The 24,675-nt window shown below is 41.4% G+C and overlaps 1 protein-coding gene across 2 annotated transcripts in view; it reads right to left on the reverse strand.

Moving 5' to 3' along the window:
* Positions 1-24,675, reverse strand: part of CLIP1 (CAP-GLY domain containing linker protein 1) — a 57,159-nt gene that overhangs the window by 6,019 nt on the left and 26,465 nt on the right. Inside the window, exons 9-19 of one of the 2 annotated variants that reach the window (XM_010190920.1) lie at positions 22,850-23,776; positions 21,428-21,544; positions 20,601-20,658; positions 20,274-20,357; positions 19,075-19,231; positions 18,255-18,420; positions 17,947-18,162; positions 13,549-13,686; positions 11,729-11,835; positions 8,727-8,847; positions 3,509-3,561 (exon numbers count right to left, since the gene is read on the reverse strand). In XM_010190920.1, the coding sequence (XP_010189222.1) occupies positions 3,509-3,561; positions 8,727-8,847; positions 11,729-11,835; positions 13,549-13,686; positions 17,947-18,162; positions 18,255-18,420; positions 19,075-19,231; positions 20,274-20,357; positions 20,601-20,658; positions 21,428-21,544; positions 22,850-23,776 (2,144 nt within the window). Of the gene's footprint in view, positions 1-3,508; positions 3,562-8,726; positions 8,848-11,728; positions 11,836-13,548; positions 13,687-17,946; positions 18,163-18,254; positions 18,421-19,074; positions 19,232-20,273; positions 20,358-20,600; positions 20,659-21,427; positions 21,545-22,831; positions 23,777-24,675 lie in introns of both variants that reach the window. The other variant, XM_010190919.1, reaches the window with a different exon arrangement.

Raw genomic sequence — 24,675 nt, forward strand, 5'->3', positions numbered from 1 at the left:
TGTAGCCTAACTGGTCTTTTTAAACGCTTTGCTGAATCAGATCAAAAGCGTGGGGTGGTGTGTGTGTAAGAAACATGCCACCAACGCCTGGGATGCTGCTGGCAGAGCAGAGCTGCCCTCCTCCATCCACAGAGCTGCAAATCCAGTGTTACTGGAAAGCACACCTGGAAGCTGCTGCACACAAGCTCTGCTGGTACCTGAGACTTCTTCCGACCTTCCCTTTGCTACATACGCAGCTGGAGAAGCCCCCGTGACTCCTCATGCTCAGGAGCTTGTTACTGAGCCAGTGGCTTCACTTTTTGGTCGGATCTTCATCTTAAAGATCAAGACCAAATATATGCTTTTTGTACAAATACGGTTAACTCACAATTTATTAGGCTTGGTTTCAACCACCACAAGCATTTAAGTGGTTGAAAAAGGCAAAGAGGTTGTGAGCATATAAATATATATTTACAAATTCAATATAGGAGTCTAGAACATAAGGGAAGAGAAACAAGAGAAGAAAAGAGGAAACAAGAGGGAGAAAAGGTGGCTGTACTGTAGCATTACTTTGGTCTTTTACAGGGCCGTCTCTCCAGCTTTACAGCTCCACTTGGAGGCCCTCTAAAGCTCCACAGACACAGCAGGTCCATGTCAGCACTCACTGAGAGGTAAGTGTGGATCACAGCTCCCTTCCAGCAGCAGCTGAGAGCAGCTTCAGCATCGTTTGTGGTGTGATTCATACGAGAGACAGTAAACATAAGGAGCCTGTGTTGAATGTGAGTAACTGCATAGTGATAACTTGGAAGAAAAATCTTGTGGGAACTATTTATTTTATGAGGGAAAGGGGAGGAATAAATTTATTCAGTGAACTTAAAACTTTTCCCCTGCCAATTCAAGTCCAAAATATCTGCTTGCCAGCAGGTTTTAAAGAAAACCAAAATGCCATTTCACACGCCATTTTCAAATTACACTTTCTTGAGAAGGTTAAACCATGGTTGGAGCAGTGTGTGGAAGTCACGGGGGAGAGAGGTGTTTGTTTTGTTGTAACGTAAAAAAATCACCCAGATTCTTCCCTTACTACAAAAATAAGAAATTCTAAGAATGAAGCAAATACCTTAAAGTGATACTGGGCAAGCTTTAAAAATGCAAGATAACAAGAACCACATGTTAGAAACATGGAGTAGAAATGCGAAATACTGTAAGGAAGAACTAAATTTGCACCAAGGGGCTTTTTTGTTTTGGTAAAAAATATAGACTTTTAAAGTGTGTATATATATAGAGAGATATATATATATTGCTGAGTATTTTACAAAACAAAAGCAAGACACCAAGGGACAAAGGCAGCCAAAATATGTACAACAACTTTACTAAAAAAAAAATAAATTATTTATTGTAACGTGGATAGACTTTCTTGAGTCTTACCATTAAAGACACACAGATATAGCAAAGGAAGCAAGGGTAGGAAAGGGAAGAGAGAGGAATGAAATGAGTATCGATAAATAGCGCAAGCTCAAAGACAGTCAGACAGTTACAACCCACAACGAACCTCACAAGCTGAAGTAACACAGAACCCCCCTGGCCTCAGAAATCTCAAACTCCTGTCACTCCTGAGGACTGTTTCATAAAGGGAACTGCTAAAGAGGAGAATTCCTGGGGGTGGAAGGAAGGGGAGAAAACTGTTGCTAGAGATTTGACCCAATTGAAGCAAAAAGAGGTCTCTCTCAGTATCTCAGATTCTTAAGGCAAAAGGAAGAAATCATCACTCAGCACCAGTGGAATTTGGGAATTTAGAGAGACTCTTTTTTATTTAATTAGCTCTTTGTTCAGCTTGACATTTTTGTTAGCAAGTCATGTCAGATGCTGGGATATTTTGACCCCTAATGGCCTGCAGGCTGCTTCAGTGAGGGTCACTTTGTTACTTGTTTTGTCCTTTTTATTGGAGTTGATTCAGCACTGCTGAGGGATGTCACTGAGCCTGCCACAGACCTGGGCATCGCAGTGTAACCCACTGAAGGTAATGCTAAAATTCACTTTAAAGATTTCACAATTATCTAGGTTATTTAGAGTGAAAACAGGAGAAGGAAAGTCAGAGCCACACACCTTTTTATAAGTTACTAAAGAATTTGTCTTTTAAATAAAAGTACACTGTGAAACAGAACTGCTGGGAAGTACTGAATGAATCTTGGGTCCCCACTTCCTTCCTTTCTTCAAGTAACTTTCAGGATTTACACTATTTAAAATACATGTTTTAAACATGTTCAATAACAGGCTATAAACAGCATTCCAAGCTGTCTGCAGCATTAATATCCCCCTTCTCCCTCCCTTCCTCCACATCAAACGTGCTGGAGATGATCCTCAGTTGGTGTAAACATACTCATTATTGTGGATGTCAAATGGTTTTACACCAGCTAGGGATTTCTCACCTTATCTTCTCTCATCTTAAAAAAAGAAAATAACGTACACGTATGCCACTCTATGCACTGAAGGCTGCAGGTTGGTTAAAACTGGAGCTTCAGCTGCCACTGCCCTCTCTGTACCACAACTCTTCCTTCCCCGAGGAAGCTCTACCCAGTGTCACAACACCCCGTGTGCCTGCTGTCCTACAGCATGGGCCAGAGCAGGGTATGACCCCCCTCCCAAATAACATTAGGGAATATAAAGGGATCAGTGTGAAATACTGAGTAGCTACGGATGTGCATGAATAGCAAAGTGCCACTTGCTGTTCCTTGTTGTGACCATTATAAAGACAGGAAATTTAACAGGGGTTGGTTTGTTTTTCCTGGAAGAGAATTGGTGTCATGGAGAGCTGCATCTTTTTCTAAAGATTTATATAACTGCTTTTCAAAAGCCCACATTTTCCTGAAGACATTGTGGCACCTACCCAAGTGGCTTTCCATGCACATATTGCAGAAAGACAGTAAATTTTGTAACTTGGAACCACTTATTGAACAGCGCAGTTTACACATGGATGCCTCAGTCACCCAGGACAAATCTGGTATTTAAAACCAGTGCTGAATGAACTGCAATAACTGCTGCCCCAATGAACTCAGTATCTCAGAATTATGAGAACAAGCCATTCAGTGCTGAATAACTGCTTTTCTTTCCTTTTTTTAATAACAATCCTTAGCATCCCTGTATTTCTCCATTATTCCTTCAGAACCTGGCGGCTCCCATCTGTACACAGCATTTTTATCAGACTGAGGGACAATCCAACATTCCAGAGCAGACTAAAACCAAGCACTAAACTGGTTACTGAAAATGAAGAGAACTACTGCAATGCAAGAGGTGCATAACTAAAGAGGAAATGGTAAATACCACTGCTTACACGAATACAGTTACATTTCCTTCTCACTTTTAATAAAATGTGGAGGATACCATCCATAATCCAGTGTGCGTAACAACCTCAGCACTTTTAACTACGATACAACAGAAAAGAACTGCTTTCTCAGCAGTGTTTTTGTATTGTGTTTTCTGAAGTTTTCTGCAGGACTCTATAGTTAAACACACATCAGAAAAAACAACTTACCTCTTTTTCATCTCTAATAACTGGTTATTGAGTACTGATCTCTCCTCTTCCAGCTAAAACACAAGTACAAAAAGACTACTGTTAATACAGTAAGGATTGTTTCCTTCGTATAATATATCAGGGGATCATTATCATCATAAAACAAACACAGGAGAGGCCAAAGAGCCTAAAAATCCTCAAAGTAATTGATTTTCTACCAGGACAACACAGGCACACAAACACAAATGGTTCAGTGACCAAGAACATCAGCTAGCGAGGGGCTGTTCCTGCTTTATATGGCATTTTCACATCCCGTGCACACAAGAGCGGTAAGGCCAGCAGTGCCTTATCTGAGATTTCCAGCCTCATGCACACCAAAGAGAACTGCAAATCTTTCTGTGCCTGGCTGTGAAGTTTAGCCCAGCATTGGTGAATTCCCAGATTTGCTGTTGTTTTGACATGGATAATTGTACTACTGATCTGTATTTGTTACTGTACTGTTATTTAGAGATAAATTATTGATCCCTAAAGCTGTTGGTCTGGTGTCTGTTACTGTATCCTGAACCTGTAATTCGGCAGGGCCCCTTTAAGCCTTTAACCTCCTTTAGGGGGTAGACAGGAATGGTTGGACATGATGATCTCAGAGGTCTTTTCCAACCGAGCGATTCTGTGATTGTGTGTGTGTGAAGCCTTTAAAGTGAGTAAGGCCTTCCACTGAAAATATTGTTGCTGCAGGTTCTTGGTTCAAACTGACAGCACACATCACTTTAGGAAAAGCAAAACAAAACCACCACTGTAATTTCTACAACAACAAAACTGTAAAGCCCCACCACAGAAACACTGCAGTAACTGAACTTCAAGTAAAGTGAAGAAATTAAGTATTTTTCAGGCAAATTAATTCTTTTTCACCGCGTCCTCCTTTCTTCTTACTAAGTGGCCAAGGTCAGCAATCAGTGCCCTGCAGAACTGGTTATAGTAGCAACCACCAGTGCCTTGACTGGAAACAGCCTCTGGATTTCACAGCTTTCAGGGTTCATCCACAAGGTTATAGCAAGACGTGTTTATAATGGAAACCTTCGTGCCCCGGGAACAGCAGCAAACAGTCTCTTACTGACTGAATACTCCCAGCACTTTGCAGACATTCAGCTTGGGCACAGAAAGCCCAGCCCTAACCCTAACCCTAGGTATTGGTATCATTTTGCTGGGTCTTAGTCAGACAACTTTATTGATACAAAAAATAGATACTAGAATGGTGCAGAGATTTATGTTAACAAGCCTTACAGAAAATCAAAACTCTCTCAAGGAAAGCAACCACCATAACTGTGAGCAGCCATAGTACTATGGGGCTGTGGCCAAATTCTTCCTGCGGGCGAGTCAAACCCAGCAATTCCACCAAGAGCACAAAATAAACCCCATTTCCGAGAACTTTTGTCTGCTTCCTATGCAGAGGTGGCCTATGTGAAATCCTTACATGTGTCCAGACTGATGACAAAAAAAGAGAAGGAATAAAGAATATGCAAATTCTGAGAAATGTTTAACTTCTAAATCCCAGTGAGCTGCCCCTCTCCAGACCCCCTCCCCTCCACATCTATTTTATGCTGCCCCTCTCCTCCCTCAGACTCACTCTCTTGTGCATCGTGCTTTTCCAGCTGGTTTTTTGGACTACTTTTCCTCTACCAGCACCATCATTTCCCTGTCACAGTGTGCAGCATTAACCTGGCCATGTTCCACGAACAAATCGCTTTGTTTCACACTAGGCTGCCTTCACTTTCTGGCATTTATGCTCCTGACTGCCGCTTGCAATGGGAAAAACCTCACCCTGACATTATCCATCCTTAGCTTCCCAGAGGCCATGTCCACGGTGCTCCAGGATGCTCTTTTTCCCCTCACCCCCAAACATACACCCCTGCCCCTTTTGCATTGGTTTCTTTTAGGAAAAGATTGTGGTGCTGGTTTAACTCAAAAAATCCTTTGCTATTTGTGGAATGCTCCAAGACTGTGAGCATAAACCTCACATCTCTCTTCCCTTTTAGTTTTCCCGTTGGTTGTGCAGAGATGAGTGATCTTTGCACAGACCAAGACAGAAGTGGATTTAAAGGAGAGAAAAGTGAAGGAGAAGAAGATGTGAGGGGAGTTGTGCAGCTCTCAGCCCCTGGCGCAGCTGCATCGAGTCCTGGGTGAAGCCCTGAGCAGCTTCATGGTAGCAGTGGAGGAAGACCCCCCCCTTCTCTCATCACCATCTCTCCAGCATCCTCAGTCTCATTAGCCTCAGGGCAGGCTTCTCACAAACCTTTAATAAAAGATGGACCAGCCGAGCTGTAGATATTTCTACACTTTTTCCAATGAAATGAAAATGCCAGGGCAGATCAAAGGCTCCCAAAATACCACAACAAATAATTTGAAGCCAGAAAAGTTCCCTCAGCTCAGTATCTATCTGACTGGGAATCTTTAACTAATTACATACAGCTAATTATTTATGGATCAATATAGAAAAGCACCCCTCAGCATCTTTACCACAAGGCACTTTAACCTTTAGATGTCAGGTTAAATCATTCATGAGAGAGTTTTCATTAATTTTGCAAACTGTGTCACAGGCAGCCACAGATTCACTAACCCAATTGACTAACACACTCCCTAGCATTGATACCGTTACCATAGCGACTGCTCAAAATACTTAAACATATGCTTGCTACCTTTACTGCTGCATTTCAACAGGCACTTGCACAGAAAAAACTCACACAGACCGAAGTGCTGCTACATCCTGTGCTTCCCTCCTTACTGTCCAATTTTTCAGTGTCCGCTGCCTAAAATGCAGCTCCATGAACAGTCCTGCTCTGGGCTAAACCGCTTCATCGCTACCACAGACACTTGTTCTCTAAAATTTCATTGTGCAATTCTTCACAGTAACACTTTTTTCACTCCCCACAGACAGCCTGAACCAAGGACACTCAAAGCATGCTGCAACTGGTGCCTAAACACGGTGTGAAGTGGAAGTGATGGTGGGGATCAGCGAGACTGCACCAGCCCACAACAGGGCTGTCCATGCGAGACTCCTCAGGGCCAGCTGGTTTTGCTGCCATTTGATGAAGAGAACCTGGCAGTCAAAGGTAAAACAAGGAGACTGTAAGCTTAGGTTGGGTAAGGTCTAAAGGGAACATGAAAAAAGTCCTGCTCCTTGGGGTAAGAGCAGGTTTCTGTGAGGTGGTGAGTAATGTACAGGCTGCAGACGAGACAGGATGGTTTTTAGGAGCAACCAGGAAATAGGACAGTTCTGGGCAGGCAGACTGCACGTTTCACCACCGAGAGCTGAAGAACACTGAACTGAGAAGAGCTGTGCTCGTTAGTTATGTGACACCTTGAAGGAAACCTGCATTTTAAATTACACCATTTTGCCTTTGTCCCTTTTGCCATAGCAGAGCTCCCCAGAATACCAAAGGCCTCTTCCAGTCTTTTAGCAGCCCATGCAGTTCACTAAACCCAAAGACACCGTAGCCCAAGTACTACGTTTAGGAAATGCAACAGATGGCATTCCCACATTTCCAAGATTCAGATGACACTTTCGTTGCAGAAGAGGACGTAAGGCAGCACAAACAGCTGAAGAAAGCCAACAGACCTTCTCCAAGCTCCAGCTGATCCTCTGGATCTTTGAGCCTGGAGCCATCTACTCACGGGCAGAGAGGACCATGGTGCAAGTGAACTGAGAATGTTCCAGTTTGCAAGGTGATCGACTAATGCCTGTGCTTCACAGCCTGCAGCTCTGTCCTGGCAAGAGAGAGGATCCCTGCTGACAGATCCACAGCAGGGGGGATGCAGAGAGCAGGACTCCTGCGCAAGGTCATCTGGCAACAATGGAGGCCACAGACTGAGACTGCAGAGACCACAGCCTTGAGGGCTGAAGGTTCCCTCCCCTCGAGGACTTTCCGTGTATCAGCTCTGGCAGAAAGATTTGACCAATGTAGCCGAATCCTTTTCAAGTTACAACTCTCTCTTGAAATAACAGGTTGCCTCAAAGATTCTGCAATAATTTAAGAAACCCTGTGGGAGTGTGGAGCGGAGCTCCCACTGGCTGTTTAGGATGCCAGCGTTCTCTCAGCACACCACTACTCAGATGCAGCATGAGTCAGTGCTCGAGCCCACACGTCTGGGACTCTCGTTAATCATCTCCAAAGGCTCTTTAGGATGAAGCAGCTCGTGCGTGACTCCTGTCAGCAGCCAAAAGGGTTCAGAAACTGGTCAGATCTATAGTCATCCATCCAACCTCAGTATTTCTGGACCCTGGGGCAAAGTCAGCCTCTTGGTTTTAAAAATATTAGGCTTTGTTTTGGGATGGAAGAGATCTGTTCCACTGTGACAGGCAACAGGCATGCCCCTCTTCTGCACAAGTGCCATCTCAGAAGGGCAACACATAAACGCATGTTGGCTACATTCTGGCTTTAGGACTACACCTTCCACAGATGCTGTCATGGTGTGGCTGTCATCAGAACTGCTTCACAAGAAATAAATCCACCATATTTAATGGCTGTAAATGTAGTTTCTCTTTTGACGAGTACCAGTGTTATAGGCTGTGTAACAAAGCCCCTACTTTAAGATTCCAACAACATATTGAAATGTAATAGTTAAAAAAAACCCCAAACCAACCAAAAACCTAAGAGTATTTTTTTCCTCCTATTAAACTGCCACCAGAAAAACACCCTGCATCGATGCTACTCCACCAGTACCCACTGCGTGGCTGCAACATTGTCCATGTACATGCACAGTATGAAGTTTAAGCAAGCATACACGTGCATAGTGCTTTACAGAGACAGAGTCCAACCAAGTATTTTTAAATAGTATTCTGAAAAACATCCTAAATGCTCTTTTTTTTTCAGTGGGAAGGGAAATCAGGAATAAGGAGGAGAATTAAATAGCTAGATTTCCTTAGTACTTAGATGGAGATTTCCAGAGTTGTATAACAAAATTACTGCCGACAGAAATAGCAAGTGGCTGCTAATACATTTTGCTAAAGCATATTTAATTTATACTTATTTCCAAACCTCCTAAGTATCCTTCACGGGTTACGTAACCTTCTGTTAGCCTGCAGTTCTAACCTCCCAATGCAGGTGGCTTCCAAATTTATTTTCAAGCACACTCAGAACAACTCATCTCAAGCACAAGCATCCAGCGCAACGTCACCCGGGCATCGGCGGAAACAGCGCGCGCGGCTTCCACCCCCCATCAAGAAAGAGCCCAGCCACTCTACCTTCTGATGACTTGAGACTTCGTCCCTGCTCCTGCCCAGCTCCTCGGCAAGTTTCACGTTCTCCTCTTGCAAAGCTGCGAGCTGCTGGGACTTCTGAGCTGCTGCCAGCTTCAGCGCTTCGCTGCGAGGACAGAGAGTGCATAGTTACCATAGGAACAAGAGAGGCAAGGAAAACTGGGGGAGAGATTCAGCTTCGCAGCTTGGAAAATGCATCTGGGTCACGTGTCTAACGGGATCTGTAAGAAAGGTGACAATCTGTACCTCAGAGGCGCAGAGAGAGGCTTAACCTGAGAAGCAGTAGCAGCACTGAACGCCTCTTCCTCTAAACGTATCGGATACTCGAAGAATTGGAAGGTGAGTGCAGACTGCTCTGCATGCCTCCACGGGCCAGCAAATGCTTGGGTTTAGAAATGCAGGGTACGGTTTGACAAGTGCTGGCGAGGTTTATAGCTTATTCTTTCTCAGAAGTGAACATGTCTGAGTGACTGTAGCCAGTGTAAAATATGAGATTTAAAGGGAAAAAAAGGAAATAAAAAGCAAAATAAAATAATAAAAAACCCCAACCAAACAACAAACTTACAGATCTGCTTATTTAAATACTCCCTACAAAGTCTGACACCCAAACACAGAAGAATGTGCACGATCACAGGAGGCAAAACAAAAAAGTATCTAATCTATTCTCATTATTTTAACAGAAACAAAACTGGAAACAAGACAAAACAAAAGCTGAAGAAAGAAATAGATTTTCAGGTTTCATTAGTCTATGCTGCTACTAACATGTGTGGTTTCCTTAAAATAAGGTTATTTTCAGCACATTTTTGAAAAAAATATTTTGCGTGCCTGCCTGTAACACCAGTGACTAACACAAGTTTTTATTAGATTTGACAATGTCTTTCAAACAATAAAAATAGATACAATTCATTTCATTAACTATAGGTTTTTACTCCTATGTGCCAATATTACACAGAGTTAAACCCTGACTGGAATATTAAGAATACTTTTATGACTGTGAGAGGCAGAAGAACCCCTAAGTCAGAAGCTTATTCAAGCATTTCAAAATATAGCAGGGCTCCACGGTCTGTTAGTGGGCACACTCAACAGAAGTAAGTCTGATTTACTTTCTGAGTTCAGCATGTAATATGATAAAGGTTTTCCAACCATTTCTTCTATCTGGTCTCACCTTGACCGATTTCTAATCCGCTCCACCTAGGCTGGATTAAACTGGCTGCCTCCCCTCATGAACATCGATGCTCATTATCTTGGTATGAATCTGCTTGCTGATGCAGGAACACACCTATTTTTAACCATGACTGCTGAGCGGCAGCACTAACCAGTTCTCCTCTTTCTGCTTTTGGCATTAAAGCGCAGATTCAGGGCATTGTAAATAAACCAAACCAAAACACACACAAAATACTGTGAGCACAGCTCTGGAAGCAGCAACATGCCCCTACCTACAGCCACAGCTCCTGTGGGCAATGTTTCCCCCAAGGCATGACCTCCAGCCACTGACACTCAAAGGTGTTCTCTGCCCACATCACTGCTGATTAGAAATGCCTGTTAGCAAGCTGATTCCTTCCTCCAATTAAAACAAGGCCACACACAAAATAACAAAGATCAATTAAAAAACAAGTAGACAAGCTCTCATTTATCCAGTGTCTCATACCACGGATGATTAGAGACCACACTCAGCAATAGTATATGACTAAGCTTAACCTTAAGAGGGAAAAAAACCAAAACCAAACCCACAAAGTGATCAGGATGATGAGGACACCTTTCAGTGTGGAAGATTTTCAAGGAAGTATCTTCTATAAATGACTTTTTGCTTGACAAATTACAGTCTAACACGTTTTGTCTTTCCATGATACCAGAGCCTGCTGGCCCCTTGCTGTTCCAGCATCAGAGCAACCAGTCTGGAAATGATGATTTTGCTTTGGCATTTCCCAGGAGCACTGAGGCAGGAGGAATTGCTCACGGAACGAACTCCAGCCTTTCTCCAAGGAGCTTCCTGTCTACACAAGCATGCAGGTTTTTAAAAGTAAGCAATAAAAGGTGTCAGTCGTACAGAAACTTAGTGTTAGTTCTGTGTGCTCATTTCCTTTGTGTTGTGTACTCACCTCAGAGCAGTGGTCAGAAACTGTCACAAAATGACTTATGGAAACAATAATCATAATCATAATCATAATCAGCCAAAGCTGCTTTTAGGTCTCAGTCCAGACTCCAGCTCGCACTCCACAAGTCAAGCAATTCTCAGAGTACAGGTGGGAATAGAGGTTTGGGATTTAATGCCTTACATCTCTGCACGCTGAGGGACACACAGCTGCTGCAAGGCAGCACTAACTGAGGGTTTTATTCACAGTGGTACACGAAAAGCTTTGATCAAATGACATTCCACAGGGCAAATGACTTGATATCAGATGCTTTGCAGTTCATTTGTCTTGTACAATGTTACATGCGATTCGTTTGTAACACATCAGAGGCAGTTTCTCAAATGAAGCATCTCAAATGATCAGCAATTAACTCTAGCTTTACATGTTATATATGGCATTTGTATTGTACCAGTTAGCAAACAAATGCATAGTGGGGCAACGGGAATAAAGTGGATAAAGCCATGAGAAACAAAAGCAGAACCAGCTTTTCTGTAAACAAAGGCACTTAAAACTGCTTCACACTTCAAGTGTACTTACAATTAAATTCAAACAGAATTCCTTTATAATAAAGCTTTTAACCTAGTGCCCTCAGGTGGCAGAACCATACACATCCTCCAACAAATAAATTATTTCAAACAATGCTTGGAGGAAAGGAGTGGCTTCAATGCCCTTCAGCAGTTCAGGAGCAACATTCTGATTTCCAGTTTTACGCACATCAAACAAATACTGACTTCTGACCTAATAGCTGCGTTATAAACGATGATACTGGAGAGATACTGAAAGACAATTTAAAAAAAGAAAGATAAATGTAACTACAAAGTAATGGTTTAACAGATTTAACACTGAAATACTTACAATTCTTTTCTAAGTTCTTCCACTTTCTTGTTCTCCAGATTTAGAAGCTCTTTTGATTTATTAAGTTCCTCTTCATTTTTCTGGTTGTTTTGTTTAAGCACATCCAACTTAAAGAGGAAAAAAACCTTATTACACTAAGGAAACTATACAGTTCTTAAGTATAGCACTGGAAAAGATATTCTGCAAAACCGGGGCTTGAGCTGAGCTGTTCCACTTTTTCATCTTTAGTCCTTAAATTAATTCAGTTTGTTTGTGCTGAGAAGCATTTGTTTAATAAAAAACGTGACGAGACTTTTTGCATTCAAGTTGAGCAGCATGAAGAATTCAAAGTCCATTGAAGAGCAGCTTACAGTAATCTGATGTATATACCCCGATACAAAACCTACAGCTCCCAAGCACTTCCAGTTTAAATGCTATACAACTCAAAGCACTTTTTTTTAATTCAATGCTTGTTGCTAAAATTAGCTTCTCTCTTCATCTTTCTTCCTCTAAGATAAATGATAAAAAATTCTTCTTTACCATACCTTAATTTCTGAGAAAGAGTAGGTTGAATGTTGCGTTTGCAACCAAGAGAAATTAATTCCACCCAGATATCTGGTTGTGCAGGACAAATTGTTGTATTTATCTATTTACTGAGCTTGCATCTACCACGTAAACACTACAAGCTTGCGAACCTTATTTGTTCATGTTCAGCAACCCATTACATTACATAACCCATAATCTGCAGCCATTCTCGTGGCATTACAGGACCCTGTGGATTTTTTTTTTTAATCCAGGAAGCGAACCCCTGCCATTATTAACGTCACTGCTTTTAATTCTCGAATCGTCTGATCTGTTGGAAATCACTACTGTCTCAGCACAAGCCGTGGCACTTGGGTTAGCCCAGCTGTTCACTACCCTTCAGTACAGGAGCTGCAAGAGATGAGAGCACCAGCACAAGATGCCACAGGGTGCTTAGGTTCTGCAGAAAAGATGCCAGTTTGGTGTTAGACCAGATACTCCAGTGCAGAAGAGGTGAGGAAGGACTTTCCTCCCTTCTTCAGACCCTAAAGTATCCGTACAGTGTTGGGACGACACAGGCTGAGAAGGGGTCCCTCAAGGAATGGCTGCTGCCCATGCTGGACTGAAGTTCTTTGGGACAGCTGTGCCCATGTATTTGTATAGTGCACAGCTCAGCACTATTTGTACACTGTCAGACCACAATTCTGATTAACAGAAAAGTGGAAAAAAGAAGAAATTATAACGTTACACATGTCAAGATCACAAAGGGTGTACAGAGCAAGGTGAGAAACAGTGAGAAGTTCTGTGGGTTAGAAGCACCAGTACTCAGAGCTCTGCAGCACTTCACTGGGGCGTGAAGCTGCAGCCCGTAATTACAACCAAGGAACCGAAGCACAGAGTGGTCACATCCAGACAACTTACCCAAAGGCACATGGCAAGGCTGGATGAGCTCTCAGACAAACCCCAACTCTTGACTCTGATCTGCAAAAGCTATGGCTGGAGCAGCCAGAACTCCTACTGCATAGGAAATTTTTTTGTTGCTGCACCAAGATTTAAGGAACGTGACCTTATACACTGCAGAGGCATTTGGAATCACATGCAAAATACAAAAGAACACAGCTCATACACCTATATAAAGCACCCAGATTTGCCATCGATAGGCACTCCTCTAGGAGGTTTTCAGAAGCCACTCATGACTGAGTATTGTGGTGGGAAAATGAGAGAATCCACTCTTGCCTAAGCTCATTCTCTGAAATTCAATAGTTGCTCCTTACAAATGAAGCAAAACTTTTCATTTAAAAGCATTTAAATGTGATTACTTCATTCTGCAGCTTCTCGTTTGTCTGTCTAGAGTTCTCCAAAGAGGCCAAAGTCTCAATCTTTTCCTTGTGGATGGCATCCTTCTCTTTGGTCACCTTCTCCACAGCCTGGAAAACATCTTCTGCCATCTGGGCAGCCTGGATATACAGGGGGGGAAGGGAAAAAAAATGTATTACCAAAGGGAGCTCTGACAGCAAAAGATGAACCACGATACCACTGTCTGCCAGCTGCCTTCCAGTTAAACAAGGACTTCAGCTGGGAGTTTATTGGCATTTGGAAGCTGCATAAAGTATAAAAATAAATGGACATCAGAAGATTCAGTTCCATGCTGAAATAGCTCATAACCCTGTGCCTGTGCCACCACTGAGGAAGCCCATTTCTTCTTTTTTAATTTCTGGATCTCTAATTACCACCACTGTGATTGCTCTTAGACTTTGAACCACTTTAGACAGCAGTAGTTCAATATTCACTTCCAACAGACTGCTCTTTCCAGAAAAGGAGGAATTACAAAAAAACCTGTTAAAAATCTGAAAAAAAATCTTAAATAGGAGATAAAGCCAATGATCACAGTATTTCAGTGTTGTCCATCATGCCCTCATAAATTAAATAACATCCTTCACAAGTATATTAAGATACCTAAGTAGGCATAGTACATTCCTATAGGATATCTTGATTCCAATTTGTATTCAAATTTATTTTATGGACTTCAAACCCCTCAAACTGAAATTCAAAATAATATTCAGAATTTGTTGGTGGTGAATACAAAACACTTCTGTGAATAAAGAAAATGCCAGAATTACCAATGTGTTCAGCCAAATGTCCTATAATTTAAATTTAAATAGTTCTTTTACGCTGCTTTGTATCCAATTGTATTTACAAGAGCAGTACGTTGTTTTGTATTTTTTGAGTAACCCAAACTTGTGATTTAATATAAAATTGCACAAAGATCTAATCCAACTCCCTGCCTATTATTACTGCAGCTTTTAAGCTGCAGAGTACTTAAACAAAACTTCCTTTTATTCACCATTTATGTTGTTTTCTTGCAACATTCAGCAACAACATAGGCTTTTATATTCAGAATTATTTAAAAAAATAGATTTAAAGTGTCTTTCAGACTCACGGTTACAACTTGAAAAAAAACAAATATATTGGGAAAGACCGTAATTCTGGCCTGTTTATAGTGCCATGAAGTGCTGACTGTGCAATGAAGTGCAGTGAGGAAACCCTTGGGTTAGTGCTCAGTGTTAGTATAACCATATTTGACTCCTTAACTACATCTTTCAATACCTCAATTGTTTGTGCTACTGTTTGGGCCTGGCGAGTCTCATTTTCTTTTAGTTTCAAAGCCACATCATTCATCTCCTCCTCCAGCGTCTGAGTTTTGCCCTGAGACACCGGCAATTTCCCTGAGAGGTCACCATTAGTTTGTGCTAAAAGTGCTCCTTCCTCTTGCAGTTCATCATAATTCTCGGATAATTCCTCTTTTTCTTCTGGCATTTCCTCCTGAACCATGACCAGACCCCTCTGATCCGCACGCTGCCTCTCACTGTCCTGAATTAGCTGCGCTTCCTCCTCCTCTGTCACCTCCTGCCCCTGTCGGAGATCACCCAGCCGCTCTCTCTCAGTCACCAATTCTTTGTTCTTCTCTCTCAGCTCTTCTGTCTCTCTCTCCAAGAAGCTGATGTTGCTTTCACGTTCCGTATCTTCCAGCAAAAATGAGTCTTTGTCCAGTTTCCCAGCTTCTTCTTCTGTGTTTAAGTTTTCTTCAATGATCTCAACCTCTCCATTGAATTTCTGACCCTTATCTTGCAGTTCAGTGCTCTCTCTGGGCAGTGCTTCCCTGTCAGGGGAACCAGTCCTGAATGAAGATGCCAGGACCTGCTGGGCATGAGACAGAGCAGCCACTTCATTTTCCAGCGTTCTCTTGGCATCCTGGGCCTCTTTCAGAAGATGTGAAAGGTCGCATTTGGTTTTCTAGAGTCTTCTTACTCAGTTCTTCCTTGAGGGCTCCAATGGACTCTTCCAGCATGGTATTCTCCTGGGCCTGAGCTCTCTTGGCTGAGACATCCAGATCACATTCTCTCTTCACATCAGAAATTGCATTTACAGAGGATTTGTTTTCATCAAGAAGCTCCAAGTATTTGTTCGACAATTCAATTTTCTTTTGAAGAAGAGCTTCATTGTGCTTTTCAAATTGCAACGACTTACAAAAACCAGATTCCTCTTCTAAGTTCAGTTCGTTTATTATCTCAGCAAGTACGGCACCTGCTGTGGCTTTAGCAAGCTTTTCAGCAATTGTCTTACTTTCATTTAAAAGTTCCTCCCTTTCAGCCAAAAGCCTTCGTTCTGATGAAGAAAGAGCCTCTTTCTCTTGAAGTAGCTCAATATATTCAAGATTGGCTGTCTCTCCTGAGGCTTTAATTTCCTCAAGAAGACAAGAGAGATGAGCAAGGGAATCATTCAACTCCATGTTGTCATTCATTGCTTTCTTAAGCTCCTTATGTTCGGTCTCGAGTTCTGTTTGCATTTCTTCCTTTCTCTCTTTCAATGCTTGGTTTTCGCTGTCTGTGTTGTCTAAACTCACACACAGCTCTGCTATGCTTTTAAGGAGCATCTCCTTCTTGGACTGCAGACTCTGACTTGTCAGCAGCAGACTGTCCATTGTGTTTCTTAAGGCTGTATTTGTATATTGAAGGTCTGAGTGTTTACCTAGGGCCGAGTCTCTCTCTGCAGTCAGAGCTGACAGTTCTGGGAGTAGCTCTTTCTGATCTCTAGCCAGGGCCTCGCAGTAACTTTCCAGCTTCTGAATAACATCATCTTTATCTTTAATGACTGCATCTTTCTCTTCCAACAGCTTCTTCTGACAAAGCTCCAGCTCCTCCCATTCTTTGATACGTTTCTCCCATACCACATCCACGGCATCTTTGTTGGCCTGAAGTCCTTCCAATTGTTGGAGCAAGGCTGACTCTGAAGACCGCAGAGCACCGTTTTCTTGAGTTATCTTCAGAAGGTCTGTCTGTACTGACTCTATACCAGAGAGTAATTTGCTTTCCTCAGAAATTAGTGCTGCCTTTTCTGCACTTTCCTGCTGGCTTTTGGCCTCAGCTTCTTCCTTCTGCTTTAGGATTTTTTTATTTTCTGAATTAAGTTCTTCATTTATTGTCCAAAGTTCTTCTTGATCTTGTTGCATTGACAAAATATTGGATTCCAGTTCTACAAGTTTTGATAACAAAGCATCTCTCACTAATTTTGAAGTGTTGCTCTCCTGTGCCAGCATCTCTTTTTCTGCTATCAAACCCCTCATCTGGTCTGACATTAGTTCAATCTCTTTTCTGGCTGAGGCTAACACAGAGCTCAAGGACTAAAGAAATAAAGTAAGGGAGATGGGAAAACAAAAATGAAGTCAAGCAGCCAAATGAGAAACATGCTTTAAGGGCAAACAGAGCTACTGCAATTTGTTTTAAAAAAGTGTATACACTGACACACAGTCCCTGAGGGAATTCAACTGCTGACAGCCACCACTGATGCCATTACAAAACACCCACCATCCACAGGAAAACTTTGCAGGGGTTAAATACAAAAAAATAAAAATCATAGTGTGGAGGCTCCTCCATAAAAGATTTCATCTTGTCTTTAACACTACTCTTGACAAATTTTCTGAACGTAAATTACTCAGAAAAGAGCCACAAAATCATTTCATGAGAATCAAAGTGAATTAAAATGTGGAGACTTGCATTAGATACTGACTTCCAATTCTCAAATTCACCTTCTATAGCAAATTGTGCTCAGGATTGTCCAAAACATATTGTCATAACCCATTTAATGCAAAACATCACATCAGTGGTGTATTTAAAGTTGACTCGTGTGTCAATTTATACACTAAATATTTTGCTAAAGCATAAAACAAAGATTATAGCAAATATCTAAAGAGAGATGAAAGCAAGCAGCAATGTCAAAGAAACAGGAGAAAAAAACTTAAATCACTGAAGTCAAGCCACATACTCAGCAGTTGCATGTAATACAGGATCATACCACAGAACAACATTTCAGGTGTGTAACAGTTAAATTAAATAGTTCACAACATGTTTTATTTAAAATTAATGCATTTAATAAACAGAGAATAACATTTGGCTCCGACTGATTGAGCTGAGCCAGGTATCCATGAACATCAGATGTTAACATGGAAGAACATTTCATGGATAGTCTGGAGAAGACAACCCAACAGTCGTGTATTCTTCTCCTTCCTAACCAGTATTAATCTGCCTTGGAAAAGGTCAAAAAAAGAAACACTGCAAAAATCCTACAATGAAATGATGAAGCCAGGCAAAAACCAGTGATGCACCGAAACGGAAAGATGTGAACTCTAAATTACCTGCAGAGTAGCACAGCACACGTACCTTGGCCTGCTCTGCCTGCTTTTTCAGCTCCTCAGCCTGTGTTTCTAACTCTGCGTTTTTCTTTTGTGCAGTTCTCAGTGCCTCTTCTGCATCCAGCAAGTTCTGCTTGAGCCCTTTGAGATCCGCGTCATGTTTAGTGACCATCTCAGACGTTTCTTTTTCATACTTTGTCTGGAGATCCTTATACTGATTTTGCGTAGTCTCGATTTGAGTTTTCTGACAGAAGAGCAAACAATTGGAACAGTTAAAGACGCAGCGGTGCTGTATTCTGCACACAGTCCACTACTGCTTTTTAAAGCTCTTCTTACCATGTCTGTTAATTGATCCTGCATATTTTTCAGTTCTGCTTGATGAATCTTAAGAGTTTCTTGCTGACTCTGCTCAGCTTTCTGTGTTGTCTGCTCCACATTTTTCTGAAGCTGAACAGCCTTTTCATTTGCTTTTGTAAGCTCAACTTGTATTTGCTCCAACTGCCTAGAAAGACCAAATAAAAGAACATTTCTTTTTGCTGACAGCACAACAAGCACAAAGATGAAAGACTCTAAATTATGCTGAAGTTCTATATTCTGTCCAAGCATTTAGAAAGAGATTTAATTATTTAAAATATAGAGAATGTTCTGCAAAATTCAATATACACAAGTGAGACTGAGCACTTGCTCATGTGCAGAGCAACACAGGTGCCAATTACTTTGCTCCCAGTCTGGGGCTTGTAAAGGTAAAGAACAACTATTCTACATGCAATTTTTATTTGAAACAAAGCACATTTTCTCTTGCTAGTCAAAAACATGACCCGAGTCTCTCATATATCTAAATAAACCAAGCTCATCAGATAATGAAATAATTAAGAAGAACAATCACAAAACAGTCCAGATTATTTAAATGTTCATGTACTCTGGACAACGAGAAGCGTGTTACGTAAGAATTCTAGGATTATCAATGTCAGATGCTCTTCAGATCACTCCGAAGAGACAATCGGGATGAATTTAGTTTGACAGAACAAGTTCACTTGTCACATCGATGTGATGCGCAGAAGCGCCTCGTTCAGGTATTTACAGAAAGATAAAATGAGAAGCTGGGAGCGCAGGAGCGAAGAGCCAACGTGAACATGTTCAGACAGTGACAGGATACCTTTCTTTTAACCGCAGCTCATCGTTCATTTTTGTAAGCTGGGCAGAGCTGTCTCCTGAAGACTTCATGATCTCTGCAATATCATTTTCGAGTTTGGCTTTCGCTTCAGCCAGTTGCTGTTCTCTCTCTTCTCGCTCCTTCAACTTCTTCTCCATCACTGAGGAACACAAAGGTTAGTGGTCCAGTAAATTTAAGAGAAAGAATATGCACAGACTAGCTAGAAGATAGTGAAGAACTGTAAGCAGAGCAATAGTGATGCTACAGAGCTTGCAAACTACCCCTTTAAAATAAAAAATTACGATTGTTTGACTTTTGAACTGTTAACTGTAGCAGAAGGTTAAAAACTCTTCAGAAACAGTAAAAAAGCAGCTAGTCAAGAAGTCTTCCTTTCAGAAGTGATGCAATTCAGGCCATGAAAAGATGACACAAGTTCTACTCGTGTCAGAGGGCAATCAAGCGATATAATGAGAGACATGCACATCTCGCAGGCGAGACAGCTCCCCAGTGATTTAGTAGAGCAGCGGAAGACAAACCATGCAAGCAACGTGATGTTACAGTGAAAAAATAGCTCTGTCCAGGACAGGCGCTGCCAGCAAGGGCAAGAGCAGCCCTTGGGGTGACTTCTACAGTCCCAGCAGTGGCTCGAAAGGCTCACACAGCACACAACCATTCCTAATTTCTTCCTGCACTGGTCTGAAATGGAGATGTACAGCTAGAAAGATACAGCAAGACTCTCTCCTACGAGATAGGAAGAAGTGGACAACCAGACTCACGAACAGTCTTCTTGATGTTTTTCCTTAAAAAGAAACCACCACTTATGGACAAGGCTGCTGTGAGTTAACTACCTTACATGTTTACTGCTTCAGGCTGGTCCCCACGCCTTTGGCTGGCACCTGACCATCACCACAGCATCATTTGGTTGCAACATCAAACAGGAACTTAACTGCTGATGTGGAACACACTCAACCAGGAAACCTCCTGCCTTACTGCACTATTCCTGAACATCACAGTCCCCTCGCTGTGTCACTATGCACAGTGCTGCACAAAAGCTGTTTTCTGCCTCGACAAGAGGCTCTCTTTTGAGAGCACGTGTGCTTGGGAAAGCCTTACACACTGTGATGTGGCGAGCTGAGCAGGAGTAATAGGAAAGCACAAAGCTGATGCAGTTTTCAAAGAATTCCATGTTTTTGCTTCCTTACCAGTCAAACTAGACTGCAGCTGCTCCAGTTCTGAAGACATGAGTGCAAACTGCTCTTCTTTTTGGTTTAGTTTTTTTATTGTTTCTATGCAAGCAAAATTTTGAAAACAAAGTTAGTAACTACTTAGATACAGACAATTCCACCTACTTGCAAGGTATATTACTCTTAAGAAGAGAGGCTACAAGTAACCCTGTCCTTTCCAAAGCTGCTGAAACTGCTGTACCACCAGGTGTACATTTGGAAGCACATGGGAAAAAAAAAAACCTTTATTTTGCACTTCTTTTCTGCAGCTTTTAAGTTCTTCATTTATTTTAGCAGCAGACATACCTTGCATAGTTTTTTGAACGTTTTCTGCTTCATCAGCCGCACTGGTAAACTTTTCTTTCTGAAAAATGGATAAAAACTTAAGGTAAGGTCTCGTAATAGCAGTATAATTCAACCACTGAATTTATATTAGGTATTTTTCAAACACTAAATAGAACAGTCTTCACTCCTATCATAAACAGATCTGAAGTTTTTAAATTACAATTTAGCATTGATATATTCAGCAACATAAAGCAAGATTTTCCATTGCCTTCGTTGCAAGCAAGTCCCTAAATATTCAAAATATTCTCCATCAGCTGGCACAGCAGCAGTGCAGGAGATGGGACTGCTGGGAACTGCAGCCCTGTGATCAATCACATACCCATGTCTGCCAGCTTTACCAGCAGACTGGGATGAAAAGGGCGGATACTGAGGAAGATGAGAAGCAAAACTCATCCACTCACTTCAAATAGTTACTATGGCCATGGAAAGATTTTATGGCAGGGACAGTAAAACCTTTGTCTTTGTTGCCAACTCTGGGGTAGTTTCTCAGGAAAATCCCACCCAACTACAGAATATGTGAGAAATGAGAAATCAGATGAAAAAGTCTTCAACCCATTTGTAAGACACGTGTATAGCAAGCATTAATTTGTACGACAGTTGGAATAAAGGACCACGTGTTCCTTAAGGATGAGTCTAAATTTAAACACCTGAGGAGACAGAAACCAAGTAAAATGCTCCTTTTGTTCTGAGATAGATCCTGTTAGTCATGATCCACAGATTGCAATTACACTCTCACCATGAAAGCCAAAATCCAAAGGATAAAGTCAAAATTTGGGGGTATTACTCACCAAAACTTGAAGTTCCTTTTCCAAAGAATCTTTAACTTGATTTACTGCACTCAAGTCTTTCTCAAGGTCAAGAAGCTTTTGCTCTTTGCCCTGCAGCTCTCTGGCCAGATTACTAGCCTAACGAGGATGATGAAATGCAGTAAAATAAAATTACAAACATGAACGAACAAATAAGAAAATTAAAAGTTGAATCTGAAAGAAATAGCTATAATATAAAAATCACTGTAAGATGAAAAATTAAAAACAAAGCCAACAAAAACTGAAGGAAAAAAAAGTGACGCATTAACTGAGTGAAGCTGATTTCCACTGATGACTGCATACATCACAGTGCTAATTGCATCCTGGAATATATTTGAAATCATTAAAATTTAGTTCTCTTGGAATTAATGGTGAAAATGTCATTTGATAGCAGAAATTTTTGAGTATGTTCAAAATTTCAAAACAGGAGTTGAACCAGCAGTTTTGGTTCTTTATTGTTTCAACGTTTTTAACGGATCAGTGTGGCATTTCTGCTGCAGCCAGGTACGTGGACCACCAGCCACAGGGGATGTAATCTTTCAGAAGGCTCTGTACCACACCCAGGGTAGTGCAGAAACCCAGCGTGACCCTAAAAAGAGTCAAGGGTCTGTAGAAATCCGGTATCTTGGAACCATCTGGGAAGGGGTTAGGAAAGCTATTCCCAGTTACTTCCCCACTACTGTTGCAATTATTGCTTTAGCTTGTTGGGTCATGCACAGATTGGGGATACAGGGATGTACCTTAGCACTTTTATCTGCAGTGGCAGAATAACTTTCAAGAACTGAATGCCATGCTATCAACTTTCACATGAAATTTCATCCAAAACCAAGAAAAATCTTGGTAAAATGCAATCTGTGCTTCAAAAATGCTGTGAAGCAGTGCCTAACAAAGCCACTGCATATTTCTCTTACAGAAAAGTTCCTCCAGGATCTTTTTTGCTTTCCTTTGGTTTTAATAGCCTCTTCCATCATCATTTGATGAGAGGCAACATAGTGCAGGTACAGAGGAAACATTTCTCCACTGAACCCCAAGTCACGTCACTGGAATACCTCTGTCACCAAAGGTTTAAAACGTGGATCCTACACACAAATAAGCCAATGAACAAACTTTTCCATGACACAAAGCTTTTAGCAGAGGCACGTTGAAGCCTGCAGGAAGAAAGCGCTGAAAGAATTCCTTTTCCTTTGCTTAGTGGTGCAGACCGAGCACTGGAAACCTGTTGAGACGTGACCCAGTGAACGCTTTCTCTAAAGCTCCTCAGATGGTACCAAGATACACGTTCAGTAAAACTAGGGGTTCTGTGATGTATTTGCTAGAGCAGATTAGAACAGTACAAATGTAAAATAAAAGCAAAGTAAAAACAAAAGGATGGATGTTGATACAAACCTTGCTACTTCCATCAACCTTTTCAGTCTCTAAATTCTGAATTTGTTTCTCAGCTGCCTCAAGCTGCTTGCTAAGTTTCTCGATTTCCAATTTACCTTCAGAATTGGCTTTCTGAAGTGCAGCAAGGTCCAAAAGCTTTTCTTCAGCAGCTTTGATCTGTGATGTAAGACTATCAATAACTTTGGTTTGTTCATGGTACTTGGCTTGCAGTACCTCTAGCTCCTTTACCTTTATTTCAGCTTCCTGTAATTTGTTTAAAGTGTCTTCCATTTCTACTAGATGCTGATCTTCCACACTTTCCAGTTTGGTCTTCAGGCTTTCCAGGTTTTGCTCTTTCTCCTCTGTGACTGCAATCAGTTTTGCTTTCAGCGATTCAATCTCTTTTAAATAATGAGATTTCTCATTTTCCTGCTTCAGTTTTAAACTGGACATTTCATTCTCATGGTCTACTTTCATCTTCTCTATCTGAGTCTTTAACTGAGCACATTCTGCTGCATGAGCCCCGGCACCTTTGCTGGAAGAAACTTGTAGATCTTCCATCGTTTGCTGATGAGTGGCGATTGCAGATTCCAGCTTTGATTTCCACAGCACTGTCACATCCAAGTTCTCCTTGTTGGCATGATCCAGCTTAGTTTTCAAAGATTCATTTTCTTTTGCCATTCTCTCATTTGAAGCCGAAAGCGATTCAATCTCTTTCTGCAATGCCTCTTCACTAATTCCAAACTTCTCCTTCAGTGAACTCATCTCATTCTGGTGCTCTTTGCCAATTGCTTCCATTCTTTCTTGTAAGGAACTTATTTCTTGTAACAAGGAGAGAGAGGTGTTCACATCATCCGCGTGTCTGCTGGACTCCAACCTCCCCCGAAGCTCGGCCACCTCCTTCACCCGCAACGCCAGGTCTCTTTCTAGTTCCATGATGCGGGATTTTTCCGATACCGTGGCCACCTATGAAGAACAGCATTTTAAGAGAAGATGACAAAATGATAAGAGGTACATATAATGCAAAGACACTTAGGCCTCACTGAAAAGAAACAGAGCGCTGCAAACATCGTTGGTGTGTTCTTACCAGCCTTTGGCATAAGGAAACCTTTTGAGCTTCCTTGTCAACTCCTATTTCTATGAAAATTCTAAAGAAACCTTAAGTAAAAACAAATGCTTTTATATAGAAGGCAGTGAAACAAGACCAACTGTTATTTCACTTACGCATAAATTATTGCATCAAAAAAGGAAAAGCGTCCACATCTTTGTATTACATGCATATTATATTCTCTCTAAAGGTGAAATTTAGCTAAAATTCATTTTTCTGAATTTATGTAGAAATAAGAAATTGCTAAACAACTTACAAACTATGCTTATATAAAATAACAGTGTTGAACAGAATGTTTCTCAGAGCCATTTTAAAGCAGACTGGAAAAGAACAGAGAACCTTGCAGTCTTTATTTGTTGAAATAATTGCTTCCAAATTCATCTCATGCCAGCTGTAAGAATGTCAGTAATACAAACACATTTTTAGCCTACAAATGCTTTGAAACTCCTCCTATATCCACTCCACTGTTCTCTCTGAGAAAGCGTCCTCATGTTATCTGAGCTTCTCACTGACTGCTGAAGAAGTCTGTGGTACAGAAAAGCGTGCAAAGCTACCTCAATTATTTCTAATTAGGAAGCCACTGCTTCAACCTCATTATTATACCAACATTTGGAAAAAGATACGACTTACCTGCAATTGCTCTCTAAAAGTACTTATTATAGAGAACATGCTTGGGTTTATAATACTCATCCCTACCTCAACTTCAAGCAAAGTCACACATGTAAGCATGAACATATATCTACATATATATGTGTGT

The sequence above is a fragment of the Mesitornis unicolor genome, unplaced genomic scaffold, assembly GCF_000695765.1.
Source record: "Mesitornis unicolor isolate BGI_N332 unplaced genomic scaffold, ASM69576v1 scaffold15148, whole genome shotgun sequence".
NCBI lineage: Eukaryota > Metazoa > Chordata > Aves > Mesitornithiformes > Mesitornithidae > Mesitornis > Mesitornis unicolor.